This window comes from Lepisma saccharinum, chromosome 5, assembly GCF_977018435.1.
Source record: "Lepisma saccharinum chromosome 5, izLepSacc3.1, whole genome shotgun sequence".
Classification (NCBI taxonomy): domain Eukaryota; kingdom Metazoa; phylum Arthropoda; class Insecta; order Zygentoma; family Lepismatidae; genus Lepisma; species Lepisma saccharinum.
In genome coordinates, this window is record NC_139233.1 from 68003664 (window position 1) to 68020146 (window position 16483).

At 37.0% G+C, this 16483-nt stretch overlaps 1 protein-coding gene across 2 annotated transcripts in view; it reads right to left on the reverse strand.

Moving 5' to 3' along the window:
- Window positions 1–15206, reverse strand: part of LOC145987860 (uncharacterized) — a 116589-nt gene extending 101383 nt beyond the window's left edge. For both annotated transcript variants that reach the window (XM_083122618.1, XM_083122617.1), the window contains exons 1-3: window positions 15078–15206; window positions 9353–9550; window positions 4246–4304 (exon numbers count right to left, since the gene is read on the reverse strand). In XM_083122618.1, coding sequence (XP_082978744.1) covers window positions 4246–4304; window positions 9353–9541 — 248 coding nt within the window. In that variant the 5' untranslated portion in view covers window positions 9542–9550; window positions 15078–15206. The remainder of the gene's footprint in view (window positions 1–4245; window positions 4305–9352; window positions 9551–15077) is intronic.
- Between the last annotated feature and the right edge of the window lie 1277 nt (window positions 15207–16483).

Genomic DNA, 16483 nt, shown 5'->3' on the forward strand with positions numbered 1-16483 from the left:
ACAAACCATTGGCAAAAGTCCTAACGTGGGCCAAAGTCCCGAGGTAAAAGATCTTGCACTTTCTTCAATTTGTACGGGTGCATCCCCTCTTCTGCCAGGACTCGCCACACATTCACATGGGAGGTGTTTCGTTCGTGAGCTAGTGCGCACGTCCTGGTGCCTGGATGATCCATCACTGCAGTTAGCACATCTTCCACAAACCGTCGTGTTTGCACACTTCGCGGTCATCCAACTTCTCAACGAGGTGGCAACACTGATCCTGTTTCCCGAAATTGAGTGTCTACAGTTTGAAATAAGATGTGCGATGGTAACACCCTATTTGGAAAACGTGCCCCATACAGACACCTTGCAGCACGGCTATTACCTCCAGCCTCCCCATAAATCAGATGCATGTCCGCCAGCTCTTGGGACGTGTATGCAGCCATCCCTTACACCGGGCTACAAGTGTTTATGGCCGTTAACACTAGTACACTTCACAGAACACGATGGGCTGTGGCTAAGAATTAACACATAACACTGCTAGGTCAAATGTTTGCCCAACACTACTGTCCAAGAACCTCACGTCTTTCCATTCAACCGTGAATGTTTAACAACCTGCTGCTGGCACAGCACCTGAAGCACGAATGGCAGACACGTGCGCTCCTTCATGAGGAAACCTACACTGTTGGCACCCCTAGCGGGAAATGTGGTACTTAACATCAGATCACACGGACACCCATCTGCCCTTCAGGGTATGCAACCTATGACAGTTCATTTTTTTTTCTTCGTTTTTACGTCATGGTGCCCTTCGCTCAGGAAATTTTCTTTGTTTTTTGGTGCCATTCAACACATGCCAATTTTCGTCGATACCAGCTCACGCAGAACGCACACCCAACCATCACACTCCCGTCAACATCTTCGTTCGCATCCTTTGGGGAATCCCTTGCACCGACATTGCACAACATTGCCGCGTGATTTTTTGACAAGAGCGTACCCAATTTCTAAGTGAACCGCCCAACACCGACGACTTCTCTCCACCCGTTTTGCCATTATTCACTTCGGAAAATCATTTTCCCATGTTTTCAAAGGTCAATAACTCGGCAACAAAGCCGTTTCCAGAGTTTCGTTACATGAACTTTCCACCTTATTTTCACTCGTACAATCACCTCCCAAGCCTTGTAAATGAACTTACGAAACACCCTGTATATTACATACTATGTGCCAATAATTATGTATGGAGCAGAGACTTGGACAATGACAGAGAGAGTCGAAAGAAAGATGGAGGCAGTGGAGATGAAATTTTTAAGGATTATTATACTGGGGAAGACTAGAAGGGATAGAATAAGGAATGATTGATTGATTTGGTGTTTTAAGTCCACTTTATGCACAGTAAGGCTAATCGGGACTGGACCTACAGTTTAAAGTGTGATCCGAACCACTATATGGGAATAAGGCCAAGAGGGAGACCAAAATGTCGGTGGAAAGAGCAGATAGCGGAGAGTGTTAGGAGAAGAGGACAAAATTGGAATATTGGATAGAGAGGAGTGGTGGAAAACCACGAAAAAATGGAGAGGCTTGACTTCTATGCCGACCCAGCCAGAGGCAGGAAACGGCGAAGGATGATTATGGGGAGAAATGGACTGTGAGATTCAATGACTATCTCGCAAGAAATTACGAATATCTTAAAGCAAAACTCTGGTAAATTGCTACGATATAGTTTCAATGGAAAACATATATCTTAAAATTTATTCTTATTCATAACTCACAAACACACACATACACAACAAATCAAAAAGCTAGAAATTTTTTGGACACAAATATATAAATTCATGCCATTACCAACATGGTCAAAGTTGGGCCTTTTCATTATGTATTAACATATTTATCACAAAAATATGAAAGGTGTTTCTCTAAGACAGTGCTTTGGACTAGAATAATAAATTTTGAGTAATGCAATGCCCATAGTTTTAGTTTCTAGATGGCAATAAGCTTCCTTTAAATGTCACAAAACCTTTTGCAATGATGGTGTTCTTTAGTTATTTTACACTGTTGTATTTCTCTCTTCATATCCAGTAATTTATTTACACAACTCCTAACTTTCCCCAGCCGATTATCTGCATTATCTTGCTAAATAAGAAAAACACAAAGAAATTAAGTGTAGAAATTGTGACAAGTGAAAATATACAGGGTGTACACAAATGAATATCGTAGATTTATGCATGTGTATTTTCTCTGCAATATACCGTGCGTCCATTTCGATCTGCAGCCGAGAGATCGGGAGAAGCGTGGCGGGCGGCACTGACGGAGATGCCGACATTTGCGGCCTGAAATGCCCGCTTATTTTTATGGACATATGCAGACATTTATATAAATATTGCAAAACGAGCACTAACCTGTGTTATAAGAGTATGGTTTTAATTTTAGTAGCTTAGTGACTGTATGTGCCGATGATTTTGACACGCCCACCTCTTGTGAAACACGGCGTAGAGGTTTGTTTGGAGAACGTTCTAACGCTGCACCAATATCATCGAGTTTTGCTTCGGTTAGAATCCGTCGTTTTTGCTTAGGTGTTTTAAATTTAACGATACAGTTTCTCGTAATTTAAGGACAAGATGTCTAACCGTATCTCTGTGTGGAGTTGAAACGCATGGGAATTTCTGTACAAATTACCTACACACGTCTCGACACGAGTTTGTTTTCACGTAGGTACGTGTCATACATAAAAAATCTTTGTTCTAACGTGAATCTTGCGGCTGGCATTCCAATCGTCTCACTGACACGTCACACATACACACTACAATAACGCAAACAAGTAACTGCAAGTAACCAAGAATAACACTCTTGCGCACAGTACGAAATTAACACGCTCTTGGTTTACATTGCTCGCCACTACATTTACAACTCTGTCTTCATCTAGTCGCGAAGGAACAAAAAACTCGAGCTCGGAGATTTCGGATTGCAAGGAAGCTCACGAACACTATTGATTTTTAACGGTTTCTTCTACAGCGTAATCTTGATACAGTGTTGCACATTCAAAACCTCCAAACGATCCCCATCGGCACAAAACTCTTTCAAGGATATAAACTTAAGCAGGACGTTACTGGTCAAAACTATGATTAAAATGTTTTATTATCTGTGGCTCTTAACATCGTTTCTAAAGCGTATTTTTTTGTGTATATAAGAGCAGAACTTGGATGAATTACAGAAGAACTTTTGCGTGTTATAACACAGGTTAGTGATCGTTTTGCAATATTTATATAAATGTCTGCATATGTCTATAAAAATAAGCGGGCATTACAGGCCGCAAATGTCGGCATCTCCGTCAGCGCCGGCCGCCACGCTTCTCCCGATCTCTCGGCTGCAGATCGAAATGAACACACGGTACAATACAATACTGAATCATACCTGAGATGGAAGAGAAAATCAACAAGTTTCCATAACACATGTTACAAGTCTTCAACGTAGGAGCCTTTTGTGACATCGCATACTTCTAGCTGGGTCCATTTATTTCCACACTGAGGTTATCACGTCTGGTGTAATCAACTCTACTGCTACAACACAGGCACCCTGTCATCTGGAATTGGTTATACCACCTACGAATGTTGTTGTCAGATGGGGCAACACATTCAAATCTTCGTCAATAGGCCTGTTGAACTGTAATCACTGAATTACACCTTGCGAACTCCAAGACTCAAAAAACCTTACACTCAGGAGTCACTGTCATCCTTACAAGTGGTGTTGTCACGTTAGGAAACAAATCTGGGCAAGTAGAATCAAAACCTCCACAGTTGCTCTTTCATCATATGTAGGTGACAACTTACATAACCATACGAAACACTTAAATCTCCAATGTCCATTTCTGTACACTCTGTACTAACTGAGTATTGCAAGGTATGATCTATTCAAACACCTTTACATTTTTGGATACCAAGTTGCTACCATCATTAAGTAACTACTACACCAACAACAAAAAAAGTTAATTACATGTACAGTCAGAACAAACGATATAAGCATATTGTTCATTGCTATTTTCATTCGCATTCTTCCCACCCTATGATTTTAAGGGAAACAAATCGCATTGATGGACCTGAGGATCCTTTCTTCGCTGGCATATTTTGTTTCAATGTTCGAACTTGGGCTTGTTTGAAACAAGGTTAATAATCATAGCAACATGCAACTTGCCTAATGATTTTGCAAGCAACAGTGTAAAATACATGTTGCAAATATTAATTCATTGAGAGTCAAAAATTATTATTTGTAACTTACCCATCAGGGCTGAATACCATAAGAAATGTAGAACGTGAGTTCCCTGGAAGATGACATTTCTGCAATCAGAAAAATATAGTTTAGTCAGTTCAAAAATTATCTTGAAATTGTGCTTTTGTTTCATGCTGTCGTTAACGTGATAAAATAACAGACCACATTTCACTATTTTACTGGGAAGGGCAGTGGTGCTATTTTACACAAGTATTTTGTAGGTTAGTCGCGTGTTACTCACAAATCCAAAATATAAAAAAGGAAAGTTAAAAATTGTACTTACGTATGTGAGTATAGTGTTCCTATTGTTCCTTTTTTATATTTTACACAAATAGTAGTTTCGAATAATATTGATTATCTGATGTCAATTTTTCTTGTTAGAACTTTGTAAGGTGACGTGTAGGCAAATTATACACACTGGTTAATATTTATTATTATTTCATTTACTTCCAAACTTCAAATTACGAAATGGTATGCATTAACACCAACTGCACAATGTACCTCAATAGTAAGCAATGTAAATAAAGCTCTGTTTGTAAGCATGCACTACCACCATCTATACCAAAATATAATGAACAATTGTTATATGTCCTGACCAGTGTGCTACAGGAAACAAAATTTGCACCCTATTTCCATATTATTTGTGCATACTAGTGATAGCAGGCCTTGGAAAATTGACTTACACCTTATATCATATTGATGTATGCTGCCTTCTGGTGGATTAAATTAGTTTGTAACAGTTATGCACACAGTGCTTAATACATTTGATTTAAACTATCTGCAAATTTAAAAGTATCAGTAACTATCATGATTCCAGTACCAAGGTTTATATCCAATAGGGTTGTGTTATATCAATGGAAGAATGTCCTATTATTTTAGCTAAAATAGGTAAAAGTAAAGATAGCCCTAGATAGGCATAGATGGGGTTGTGGAGGTGATGTAATCAGTAGAGACAGGATTTTAAAGGGAAGTCCTTTATTTTTCAACAGGGATCATGGGATAAATAACAAAAGTGTTGAAAGAACAAGCACCTTCTACCTTACCTTCCCTCCACGAGTGTTTGGAGTATGGTGCAGCGATTGTTGAAACAATGCGATAGGGGCTTATGCAGCAACAAACGCATTGTAAGCAGTACGCCTGTTGGGTTGAAAGTGTACTTATCTGCTAGATTTCGATATTTATTGTGTGAAATTTTTTAGAATAGTTTTAACTTAACTGTGTAGCAGTGACAACAGTATTGGGTGTCGGTGAAATGGTGAAGCCAGTTACAAGTGAAAGCAAGCTATGGAATGTGGTAAGCTGTTGCGAGGAAGATTTCATTGAAACGGATGGTAAGATTATTCGCTGTACTTTACCTTCAAAAAGAAAGAAATGAAAAAGATATACTTTATTTTTGCACTCCACTAAAAATATTATTTTAAATGAAAGCACAATATATAACATTCACATATAAATATACATTATAATGTATCCCTTTTTATATATGAATAACATATATTGTGCTTTCATTCAAAATAATATTTTTAGTGGAGTGCAAAAGAACACTGTAGTCCTTTTTTTCCCCTTCTTTTGGCAATACTTTTTTTGTCATTTTTAAATGATCTTTTTCCCTTTAAAATCCGGTCTCTAGTAATCAGCATCATGAGCAGGCCAACATTTCGAAAATTCACTTTTTCTGGTCACTTGAGGTGTAAATCTTAGGTGCTGATTGCAGGTGGAGTGGTGTAACAATAAAATCTTACACCAGAGCAGGAATTTAGCAGCATGTCCAGCATGAAATTCCCCAGATATTTAAGTAGGAAAACAGCTGCTGAAGTGCAAGGACACAACTATCATGCTGCCACCCAGGGGTGCCTCGCCAAGGCCCATGATGCACTCCCCCCAAAAAGGTAGAACAATCAAACGATATGATCCCCCCCAATTTTGTGTGAAGATATATAGAATTGGTATAAAATTTTGTCCCCCCAAAAAATCACATAACGCAGGCGCGTCATGAAACCCCCCTGTGGCTACCCCTGCTGCCACCTAGAATTAACTTTGCCTACCAGCCCCATGTGAAATAGGAACAACAGTAGAAAGAGGATGGTCAGTCAAGGTGGAGGGATCACAGGCAGGCTTGAGGAACTCCAAAACATTTGAAAATTCTGGCTCTGTTGTCTCAAGACAAATAATATGATATTGGTTGCATAAGTATTGTATTTAATCATGTCTAATGCACACTTTATTAAAAATGTTTGCCCCCAAACACTGTGGTCTGTATTATCCACAGAATAATTTGGACAGCCAACATGAAACCACGCAGGTTTTCACTATGTCACTGTGTATAACATGTACATATGAACAGGTGTATGTACAAATTACCAGGTTTGGATTTCTTTAGTAATAATAAAATAAATTAATTGAAAAACAATATAAAAATAAAATGGCAGTTTCCCATGATTTTTCACATTATATCAGGGTGTTTTGAGACAGAAAAATAGTACCATTCTTGTAGAATTCAAGCACATACCTCCCGTCACACAGGAGGCACATCAGTAGTATTTGCATCGCAAGAGAAAAAATGGAAAATAACTTCCTCAAAAATAGTTTGTTTTAAGAACTGTTGTGAACAGATGCTAGCAACTCTCGGTAACTGCATGCAACACATACATATCAACAGACGTAAATACAAATTACTCCCGTGGGTTTTTATCATCATAAAAAAATTAATGAAACCAAGCATGTCACTGTTTAACGTGTAACAGCAGCCGTTCTGGCTGAATTCAAGCATGTGCCTCCCATCACATAGGATGCGTATCAGCAGTATTTGTTGGGCGAGAAATAATAGAAAATAATTTCCTGAGGGCTGCAAATCCATAACGTGATTTTCATCTCACCTTCTTCAGCTACAGAATAAACAAGGTGGTTACGGAAGTGAAAGCATTGGGATGCAAAACACAGTGGGGGAGGTGGCATAGTGACTCATTGTATGCACAAGACGATATTCTCCTCTTGGTCCACACAGCAACTAGTAACTCATTGAATAAGTATAGGTATATCTTTTCCCCCGGTATGCTATGATCAGCATAGCAATAGCTTTACAACCTACAACCAAGAAAGCAATTTCTTGAACCCAGTAGCGTGGCATGAGATTTTTAAAAGTGTTACCAGTAGGACATTTAAGGAAGGAGCCGTAAGACTTGGACACCTCCCCACCTCATGCCCTCCCCCCATGTCTTCCAAGTAGTTCGTATATTATTATTCTGGTACGACTGCAATTCAATACTATATTTTGGTAAAGTTATTAATCAGGGAAAAAATGTTGGCAGAAGCACTGAGTGAAATCGCAAACATTGGTTGTTGACACGATAAACATTAGCCTAATAAAGAAATACTTAATTTGATACTTACAGAAACATCAAAGTAATTAACACCATTTGTTAATTAATTGACAATGCCCGAAAACAACAAAAGGACGAAAGACACCACTCACAAAACTCGCACTGCACAATCCCTCTCACCATCCGTTGTTTACTTTTGTAGCATGTGAAGCACCCTCCTTGCACCTCCCCTCTCAGCATCGGCGCTTCCCCAATAGACAATATTTCCTTCGGAACCTTACACTGCAAGAAGTCCAGTTCTACTACTGTTGCCATCTTAGTTCTTTTGAAACCAGATTTGCCCAAATCGCGAAACTTTTCATTTCAAATGAGACGTATGTAGAGTAGATTTAGTCTTTATCTGTTTCCTACTCCCATGTTTCGCTAAATCCACAGAAATCTCATTTCTGACATCACTACTATTTTGTATATTTTACGTTCCTTGCTCGCTTTATAGGATAATCGTAATCGTGACTATGAGGATGCATGGTGAATTATTGAAATAAAATTATTATTATTTTGTGTTATGTAATTATTAATTTTTATAATTATGTAAGTAAAAGAATAATAACAAACATTGAAATAACCATTTCTTACTGAGGATTCAAACCTGCGACACCTGACACTTCAGGGCATGCTAAGATAACAATCGGGAAATTATGCTCCTACATAATGTTTTCACCCAAAAACAGTGCTGCTACCTCAAAAACATTGCTTCAATCAGAAATTATCTCATTCCTGTGATAACGTATGTCAATCTAAATAGGCCTTTCAACAATTATCACAAATTCCTGTAACCGAAATAGTAATATATGTGTGAAATATAGAATTTTAGGTTGACATTTTTAGAAGGGCAGCGGACCCCTTGACCATCCCCATCCTTCTCGCCCATGATGTCGAAGAAGGACAAAGTGGTAGTTTGCTTTTCCCCAGTGTGATTTGATTTTTTTTATTTTGATTTGGCATTATTCCACTTTATGCACAGTAAGGCTGATCGGGACTGGACCTAAAGTTTAAAGTTTAAAGTGGGATCCGAACCACTTGTGCCTCCACCGGGTATCGAACCTGGGACCCCTTGATTACAAAGTTGCGACGCTACCGCTGCACCATTGTTTCCCAGTGTGACTGGACACCTTCAGAGTAAGATAGACCCGATTAGGCGACTTAGCTCTTTTCTGTCAATTGAGTATGGCAACACTGATCTGTATCTGGTAAGGATCACCAGCAACTGTGGCGGCTAAACAGGCATGGCAATAACCTGCCTCCTCCTCCCGCCGTGAAACAGTCTTTGCCGTGACGGAAGGTCTTCTTTGGGTGGGCTCACGGCCCTTTCCTTATGTTGCCTCAGGAGGGTACCGGAACAGTCCTCCTCTTCGCTTTTGCCGGTGTCAGAAAAAATGTTAGCCTGCAATATTTACTTTACGACAATATTACCAGTTTATGTATGTAATAATATTTTAAGACAGGTTCTTCAATTCTTTATATTTTGTTGTTACCTGCGGTAACAGCGGTTACATGCATGCCACGCCTCTGCTTGAACCTGAATTATATTGCGCATTATATACAAGATATAATTGTTTGTCACATTTCCCCATCAAAAAACCAGGGTGAGCATTATACATGCACACGCACTACACATGCATAAATATGGTCTTTGTAAAATTAAAAAATGAAGCTCATAAAATCCTAAAGCAGGCAAACAAGAACTTTTAGAAGCACTGTCATATTAGTATTTCCACATAGCACTCATGTCTTACCATCTCTTCAAAAGGCTTTTTCACCAGATTATCCTCAGCAGCCCACAGGAATTCTTTTGGAGGGCCACCTTTTTTCTTGCTAAAACCCAACTCACGCTGTATACACCCTTGTGGTATACTTTTATTGACATGGCATGGATCGGCAGAGGGGAGGGTGAAGTCCAGGTCCTTTCCTCCCTTCCCTGCCATTATGTGTAACTGAAATGAACAAACAGATTGCTAGTATAAAAACAATGTATTTTATATGGTCTGAGTTTTGTACATTACATGATTATTGTTCCTTCTATGAAAAATTGAGGTACAAAAATTATGCTGCATAATAAGAAAGCATGCAAAATAGAAAAATCAAGAGTTCCTAATCAGTTTTGCAAAACAAATTTCCTAGCTTTTCTAGGCTTCCCAGAAAATTTTAAAATACATTTCTAGACCATTTCTTGGTGTTTTGAAATTCTAATAACCATAACCTCTTCACCCATTGGCTGATTTCTCTGATTTTTCAAGGACTCCCAGGTTCAGTAGGTATCCAGTAAATGCAAAAAACCTAACTGACCTGCCTTATTATAACAGAAATATTACCTCATTAAAAAAAAAAATCTAAACTTTACCTTTATAGCTAACACTCTCACATTCCTATACAATGAAGTTTACTGCTGCAATTGCAATACCATCAAAATCTTCAGTCTTTCAAAGACAACAGAGTTTCAGTAGAGCTGTGAGAGTCAATTCCACATAATTAAACAGAGAAGCATAAAATTGGGCAAAACTAGAAACCTAAGAGAAGATCAAGCATGTATTTTGGGCTTAAATTCCTAAGAAATAATTTTTGTGAGTGAACAGTAAATAAATAAGGACGAACCTACAATCATCTGCGAACATACCACAGTACTTTGAAAATCTAACAGTAAAAAACCTAACACTTAACAAATATGTAAAATAACTATTGTCCTGAACCTAACAACATAAAATTACTAACATTAACACAATTATCTTATTAACACCAATGTCTTATTTTGAAGGATATCAATGGATTATTGTTTTTTTCCTTTACATAATTTAACAAATCTTTCAAAGCCAAAATTAAAACTTTCCACAATTAGTAGTAGTTCAACAACCCACTGTACCCCGTCGAGAATTAGATCGATTTTTTTTAATTGACAGATTTCAATGTTTTATGCAATATAAAAGTGGTTCCAGCATTAGGAAAGTACAAATAACAGAGATATTTGATCCGAAAGAATGGTCCATGTAAGTTAAAGCCTGCAATTTCAAAGTACTGTTTTTTGTTAATAACTGTTTGTATGTACACTAAAATAGCGAAACAACATTCTGAAAATAACTATCAGTACCAAACCTAACATTCTTAAACTACTACGTGAAATTATAGCTGCTGTTGTGAAGTCGTTTTGGGTGCTATATTCACTTGCGTGAAGGCTTCGGACCGTTCTGCTTCACAGTAAAATAAAATGCTAAGGTAACAGATGTACTTTACTTCACAATAACTCATTTCCGAGAGTTAAAATAAACTGAAAACGTTCATAAACAACAAAATCTTCAAAAACCTTAAGATATTTCACTTTCTCTAGGGGGTATCCAAAGAACTTGAAACTGGCACATATTGTGCATATTCACCTGGTATTTCCAGGACAAATTCATGAATCATGTAAAGCATTTCTTGATAACAACTATGATTCATTTAACCTCAGCAAATGAATAAGGAAACAATTTGCTGTGAAGTATGCATCAGCTCTTTCTTTACAAAGTAATTAACAGTAAAATAGACCATATAAGGTGTAACATTTTAATATTCCTGTTTTAAGATACACCACAAACAATAAAAAAATATATATTTCACTGCCAGAGCATAAAGTCCGTTACTTCAACCTCTCTAGTTTTATGAGCATGCAACTCTTTGAACACGATTGAAAAAAAAGGAGGGAGGCTCCACCTGTTGAGCTCCATAAATAAATCATTTCTATTCATGTTCTTGTACTATCAAAATAATTTGGGAGCACTTGATTTCGTAACTTTCTTTTTTGAGAAGAAGAAAGATGGTTTGCAATATAAATCTTTTGGTATTGTTATATTTTAGTTCTCTTCAAGTAGCATTTCTATTAATCTGTATTTATTGTGATCATGATGAATCAGGATCTTCTGCACGATGTAGGCATTATTGCTGGTAATGTTATAAATATACACACATCTGACTTATTAATGGAAAAATGTATTCAGATGTGTCACAGCCTGCAGAGTACATTATTTCACTATCAACACTACTAAATTTTGAAAACTGTATTTACACTTGTGTTTATTCCAATTCACTAATATTAGTAATATACAAATTACCTTTCATGCTGCTTGTACTCAGGAATAAATATGGTCATACAAGAGAGGAAAGTGGATGTCAGAGAACATCAAATGTGATCTTGTAAGAATTAGTTCTGACACATAGTTTCCTTTGTCCCTACTTCCAACCTGCAAGTATGCAATGAGACAGCTTTTCCCACCCTATCACCACATCCATCAAACACTGAGTTTTTGTTTTGCCTAATTGTAAAGTTTACATGAAACTTGATGGAAAATTCTAAATACAATCAAAATTTTACTTAGTAGCTGAAGCTTGACATTTAGAAAATCAATGTACATAATTACATGATGTTGGTGAGTCACTGTACACCCACAAAAAGTGATTTTTTTTTATATATATTTATGAAGATTGTTTTAATATTTTCTGCTAGTTTCAGTTGAGGAGTTGTGTTATTGCAAAGTAATGGATGTTTTTTTTATGTGGAATCAGTTATAACATTACAATAGACATATATTAGGTATAATGCCATTAGAATTTTACATAGTTTTTGGCTTTGTGTGACAATACAAGAATATTTTATTTTTAAAAAATGGTAAAAGTGTTGCAGGATATGAGAAATGGATGAATGTTGGTTACAAGGAAACTGACTGACATATTCATGAATATCCTTTTCATCCTGCAATTACATAGTGGTAAATGCATAATTTCAAGGTAAGTGTGCATACTTCGTGACAATGGTATCCTTTTAGATGGGGTCAGTTTTATTTGGTTAGGAGTGTTAGATTCATCAATACTGTTAGTATTTCTGTGTGCCTTTTGGATTTTTGTGCATGTATACAACAATATTTTGTTTTTCTTTTTAAAAAAGGTGAATATGCTCCAGGATATGAGGAATTGGAAGAATGCTGGTCACACTTTGAGGATTGAAATAAAGATATTACATAAAACACTGAAATCTGTAGATTAAATAAAAGGAAAAAAGTTGAAATTTTGAGGGTAACATTTGGTCACAAACCCCTAATTACACAAGATATTCAGTCCTGAGCAGAAATTGAAACAACTTCCAGCTACCATAGGCTTATGGATGATTTCTACAATGTGCATGAGAGGATGAAGAAAGCAACTGATATTTGAAGTTTGTAAAACATGAATATGTTTTTACATATCATCGGAGGCAGTAATTGTGCACATCAAAAAGTAGCTTAGTGAAGTTCTCCTGCTTAAAGAAGTGTGCAAATAAAAATACATCATAAGAAAAATGTTACATTTATACAGCGGAGGAGGAGATTCTTTAACTCACAGTAACTCTACCTATGTATCTACTCATGTAAGAAATTGATAGGCAAATAATACGTAACATACAATATCAGCCAAACACAAAAAACTAAATTTGAAGTTTGACTCTGTAGCAATACCCACCTTACAGTGACAAATTTGCAACAAATGCTTTATTCTTCCGTTATTACAATTTTACAATACTGATTGCTCATTGAAATCTTACTGGGCAATTATTAAGTTGAAGACACTACTTTCAGTTACCAAACTTCTTTTTTGAGCTCTTCAAACATTTTCACTTCCTTTACATTCATACAGCATCAAACTTTATTTTCTCTCCAAAATTCCTTCCATCACAGCTGCACTTTAAGAGCTTTCATGAATTAAAATGCCCTCGCATTTCTCATTATCTTCACCCATCTTATGTTCAATATTCTACGTTAGCAACACATTTCAAATATCTCGTACATGTAACAGCAAAAGATAAAAACATAACCTGCAAGTAAATGATTTTCATTAAATGTTAAGTATCTCCGAAACGTCTGAAATTCCTTTATTTTCTTCTTTTTCACATTGGTACTTATGTATTCTGCATTCCTAAGGATTCTTGAAGGTGCCATTTTGTTTTTTTTCACGCAAATAATCTCAATTTTCGACAGAGAAATTTTTGTCTGTTCATTTTCACTTGCGTTACATGCAATATGGCAGAGAAATCTTGACTAGCGTTGTCGATGATGAGGGGTTATGCAGTGTTGCAACCTTCTTCATCGAAAAATACCTACTTTCGTGTTACCGATTTTGTATTTTTTCCCAGGTTCGAAAACCCCACGAACCATTCACAAATAGCCCCATGAACCATGCATGGATAGCCCCATGAACCATTCACGGATAGCCCCACGAACCATGCATGGCAAGGTTAGGTTAGGTTAAGTTAGGTTAGGCAAGCAGTTAAAATTGTCATGTTTTTGCAAAAAAAAAATGGCGTGGCTGGAAACACTGACTGGGGGTTACATCATCGAGCGCACGCAGCATTTGGTTCATGTAGTGGAAGGACATAGAGGAAACAGCTCTCATGCATCGGAGAGGCATTAATCTTCTAAAATACATTATTTACCAGCGATATTAATTAAGCGATGGTAAAAAACACTTCCACGACCTTTCAAAAGTGTACAGAAAGTCAGTTCGGTAAGTACTTTCTCCTGTAAAATTGAAGAAATGCGTTTCAGGGATACTTAAATTTTACCTGATTTTCTTCTTGAGAGATATGAACTTAGCTTAACTGAAAATAAACAACATACAGAATATATAATGTAGGCAATATTGGGTGGACTGCTCCATGTAATACAATGAACACCCACCAACCTTTGACACATCCTTTGTAATTGTGATGTTTGTAGCTATTTTGAATTGTTTTTTTATATCTTTAAAAGTGATAAACTTAAAACAACAAAACATTATCAATATCTTCGCAGAATCATTCAGACAAAATTGTATCAGAGGAACATTAATGTATAATACTGGGGAAAATCATACTAGGGATATGTTTCCCAATAAGAAATATTATTTGGTCATCATGCATATTCAACATATTTTGGTTTGTCTATGTAAAAATTACATTAGCTTTTGCACATATGTATCTACAGGTAAATTGAAAGTAGCTAGGCTTTCAATGTTTAGTCAACAGTGTAAAATGAATAATTTGTCCAATAAACTTGTGGGATTATTACAAATTATTTGTACTGTAATTTATATGCTAATATAGTATTCATTTTAAGAGCAAAACTGAAAATTGGGAAAAATTCGTTTAGGGTAATAAAACACGCAAATACTCAACATGGATCTCAGAGGTATGATGGATGCAGTTTTCTTGCATTACAATCTCCCATGTAAATAACTTGCAGAAAAGCCAATATATATTGTAAAAAGCATAAAGTGTGTATCCTCACCACAATACAAACGAATGGGTGTAATTACTGCATCATGTATTTAAATACCCATATCCAAAGTTTACTACTTGCAGCTTCGCCTACTCCCCTTTTCTAAATAGATTGTACGAAGTTTGTGCAAAGAAATGCAAACTAAACACTAAGTATACGATTGAATTTGTTAAAATGTTTAACTACACAGTACAAAAAATAAGCTTACTCTTGTATATAATCAGAAGCAATGATATGATCTCCAGTCACCGCTAAATCTACCACAACTGCATCGTCCGGCAGCCATATCTGTAATTTCTTGTATCCAATCACAACAGGCAAACTTCATGACGTTTCACTGCTGCTACGACAGATTTGTAAGTACGCTGAGTTTTACGGAAGTAAGACATTCAGAAATTTATTTCATGGTGCCTTATTTCATTCTTTCTTCGATTTATATTACCTCAAGATGTTTTCGTATATTTTTTGTATTTGCTTCAACATTATCGCTATTAATTGTCTGAATCAAAACGTACGTGACAAGATACTGATTTTATTTTTACACCTTTTCAATTTATCACGTCTAATCCCGCAAAACAAGTGGGGCAATGAACGATAGGTAAGATAATTCGAAAGATTAATTCGTTGTAAACTAAAAATAAAAGCATTACCTATCAGCTATTACGAATAACCAAGATATGCTAATATGATATAGTAAAAAATAATTAATAAACAATAAACAGTTGCGTACTCGAGATTGGTGTGGACCATGGGCGCCGAAATCGAATGGGTCGGGTTGGGCCCACAGATAATAGTACTATGGTACGGAGTACGGGCCCCTTACAAACTAGTCGCCCCTCTCCGGCAAGGGGCCCAACATATTGAATACAATGATTTGATTTGATTTAGTTTATTTCACTTCGCGTTTTGTGCCGCTTGGCTAATTTGCGAAGATGGGGATGAGTGATGAAATGATGAAATTGATGAATGGACATTCACAAACAACCAAGCCCGACCGGGATTCGAACCCGGGACCCTTGGCGTCGCAGCGCGATGTGCTAACCACTCGGCCACAGGGTTGGGCTGAATACAATGACTCTGTTTCATTTCTCCTTTGACTCTGACAACTTTTGTGACTATTTTATAACAAGTTGAAATGACTTCTTGTTGAAATTAATTTTGCTCATTACATTTATTACAAAATTGATCACGGCTCGTGTAGCGGATGGAACCCCGCCGCTTGTCGGGAGTAATTGGATATGCGTAACCCCTCAACTCAAGCGCATAGATTTATTTATTTTACTTCTTTTAATAAAATGTTATAAGTTTCACGTTTCGCAGTATAAATTCACATGTCTTCGAATTTTGATACACGAATCCCACAAGTTCTCATAAAATCCAGTTGCATTGTAAACAAAATCTCGGTGCGCCCTCTTGTCTCGGCGCCCTTCCGAAAACACACAATCGGCGTCTTTTTTACCCTACTTGTCAAAAATCGGTCACACACAGAGCAGTGTTGAATAAACATTTTCTTTTCTGTTCCGTCATGACTTTCCACAGGGACGGTATACTGGGGCGCCATCATGGCGAGGGTGACAAACAGGGAAGCACCCCTTTGATTAGCGCCAAAACGCT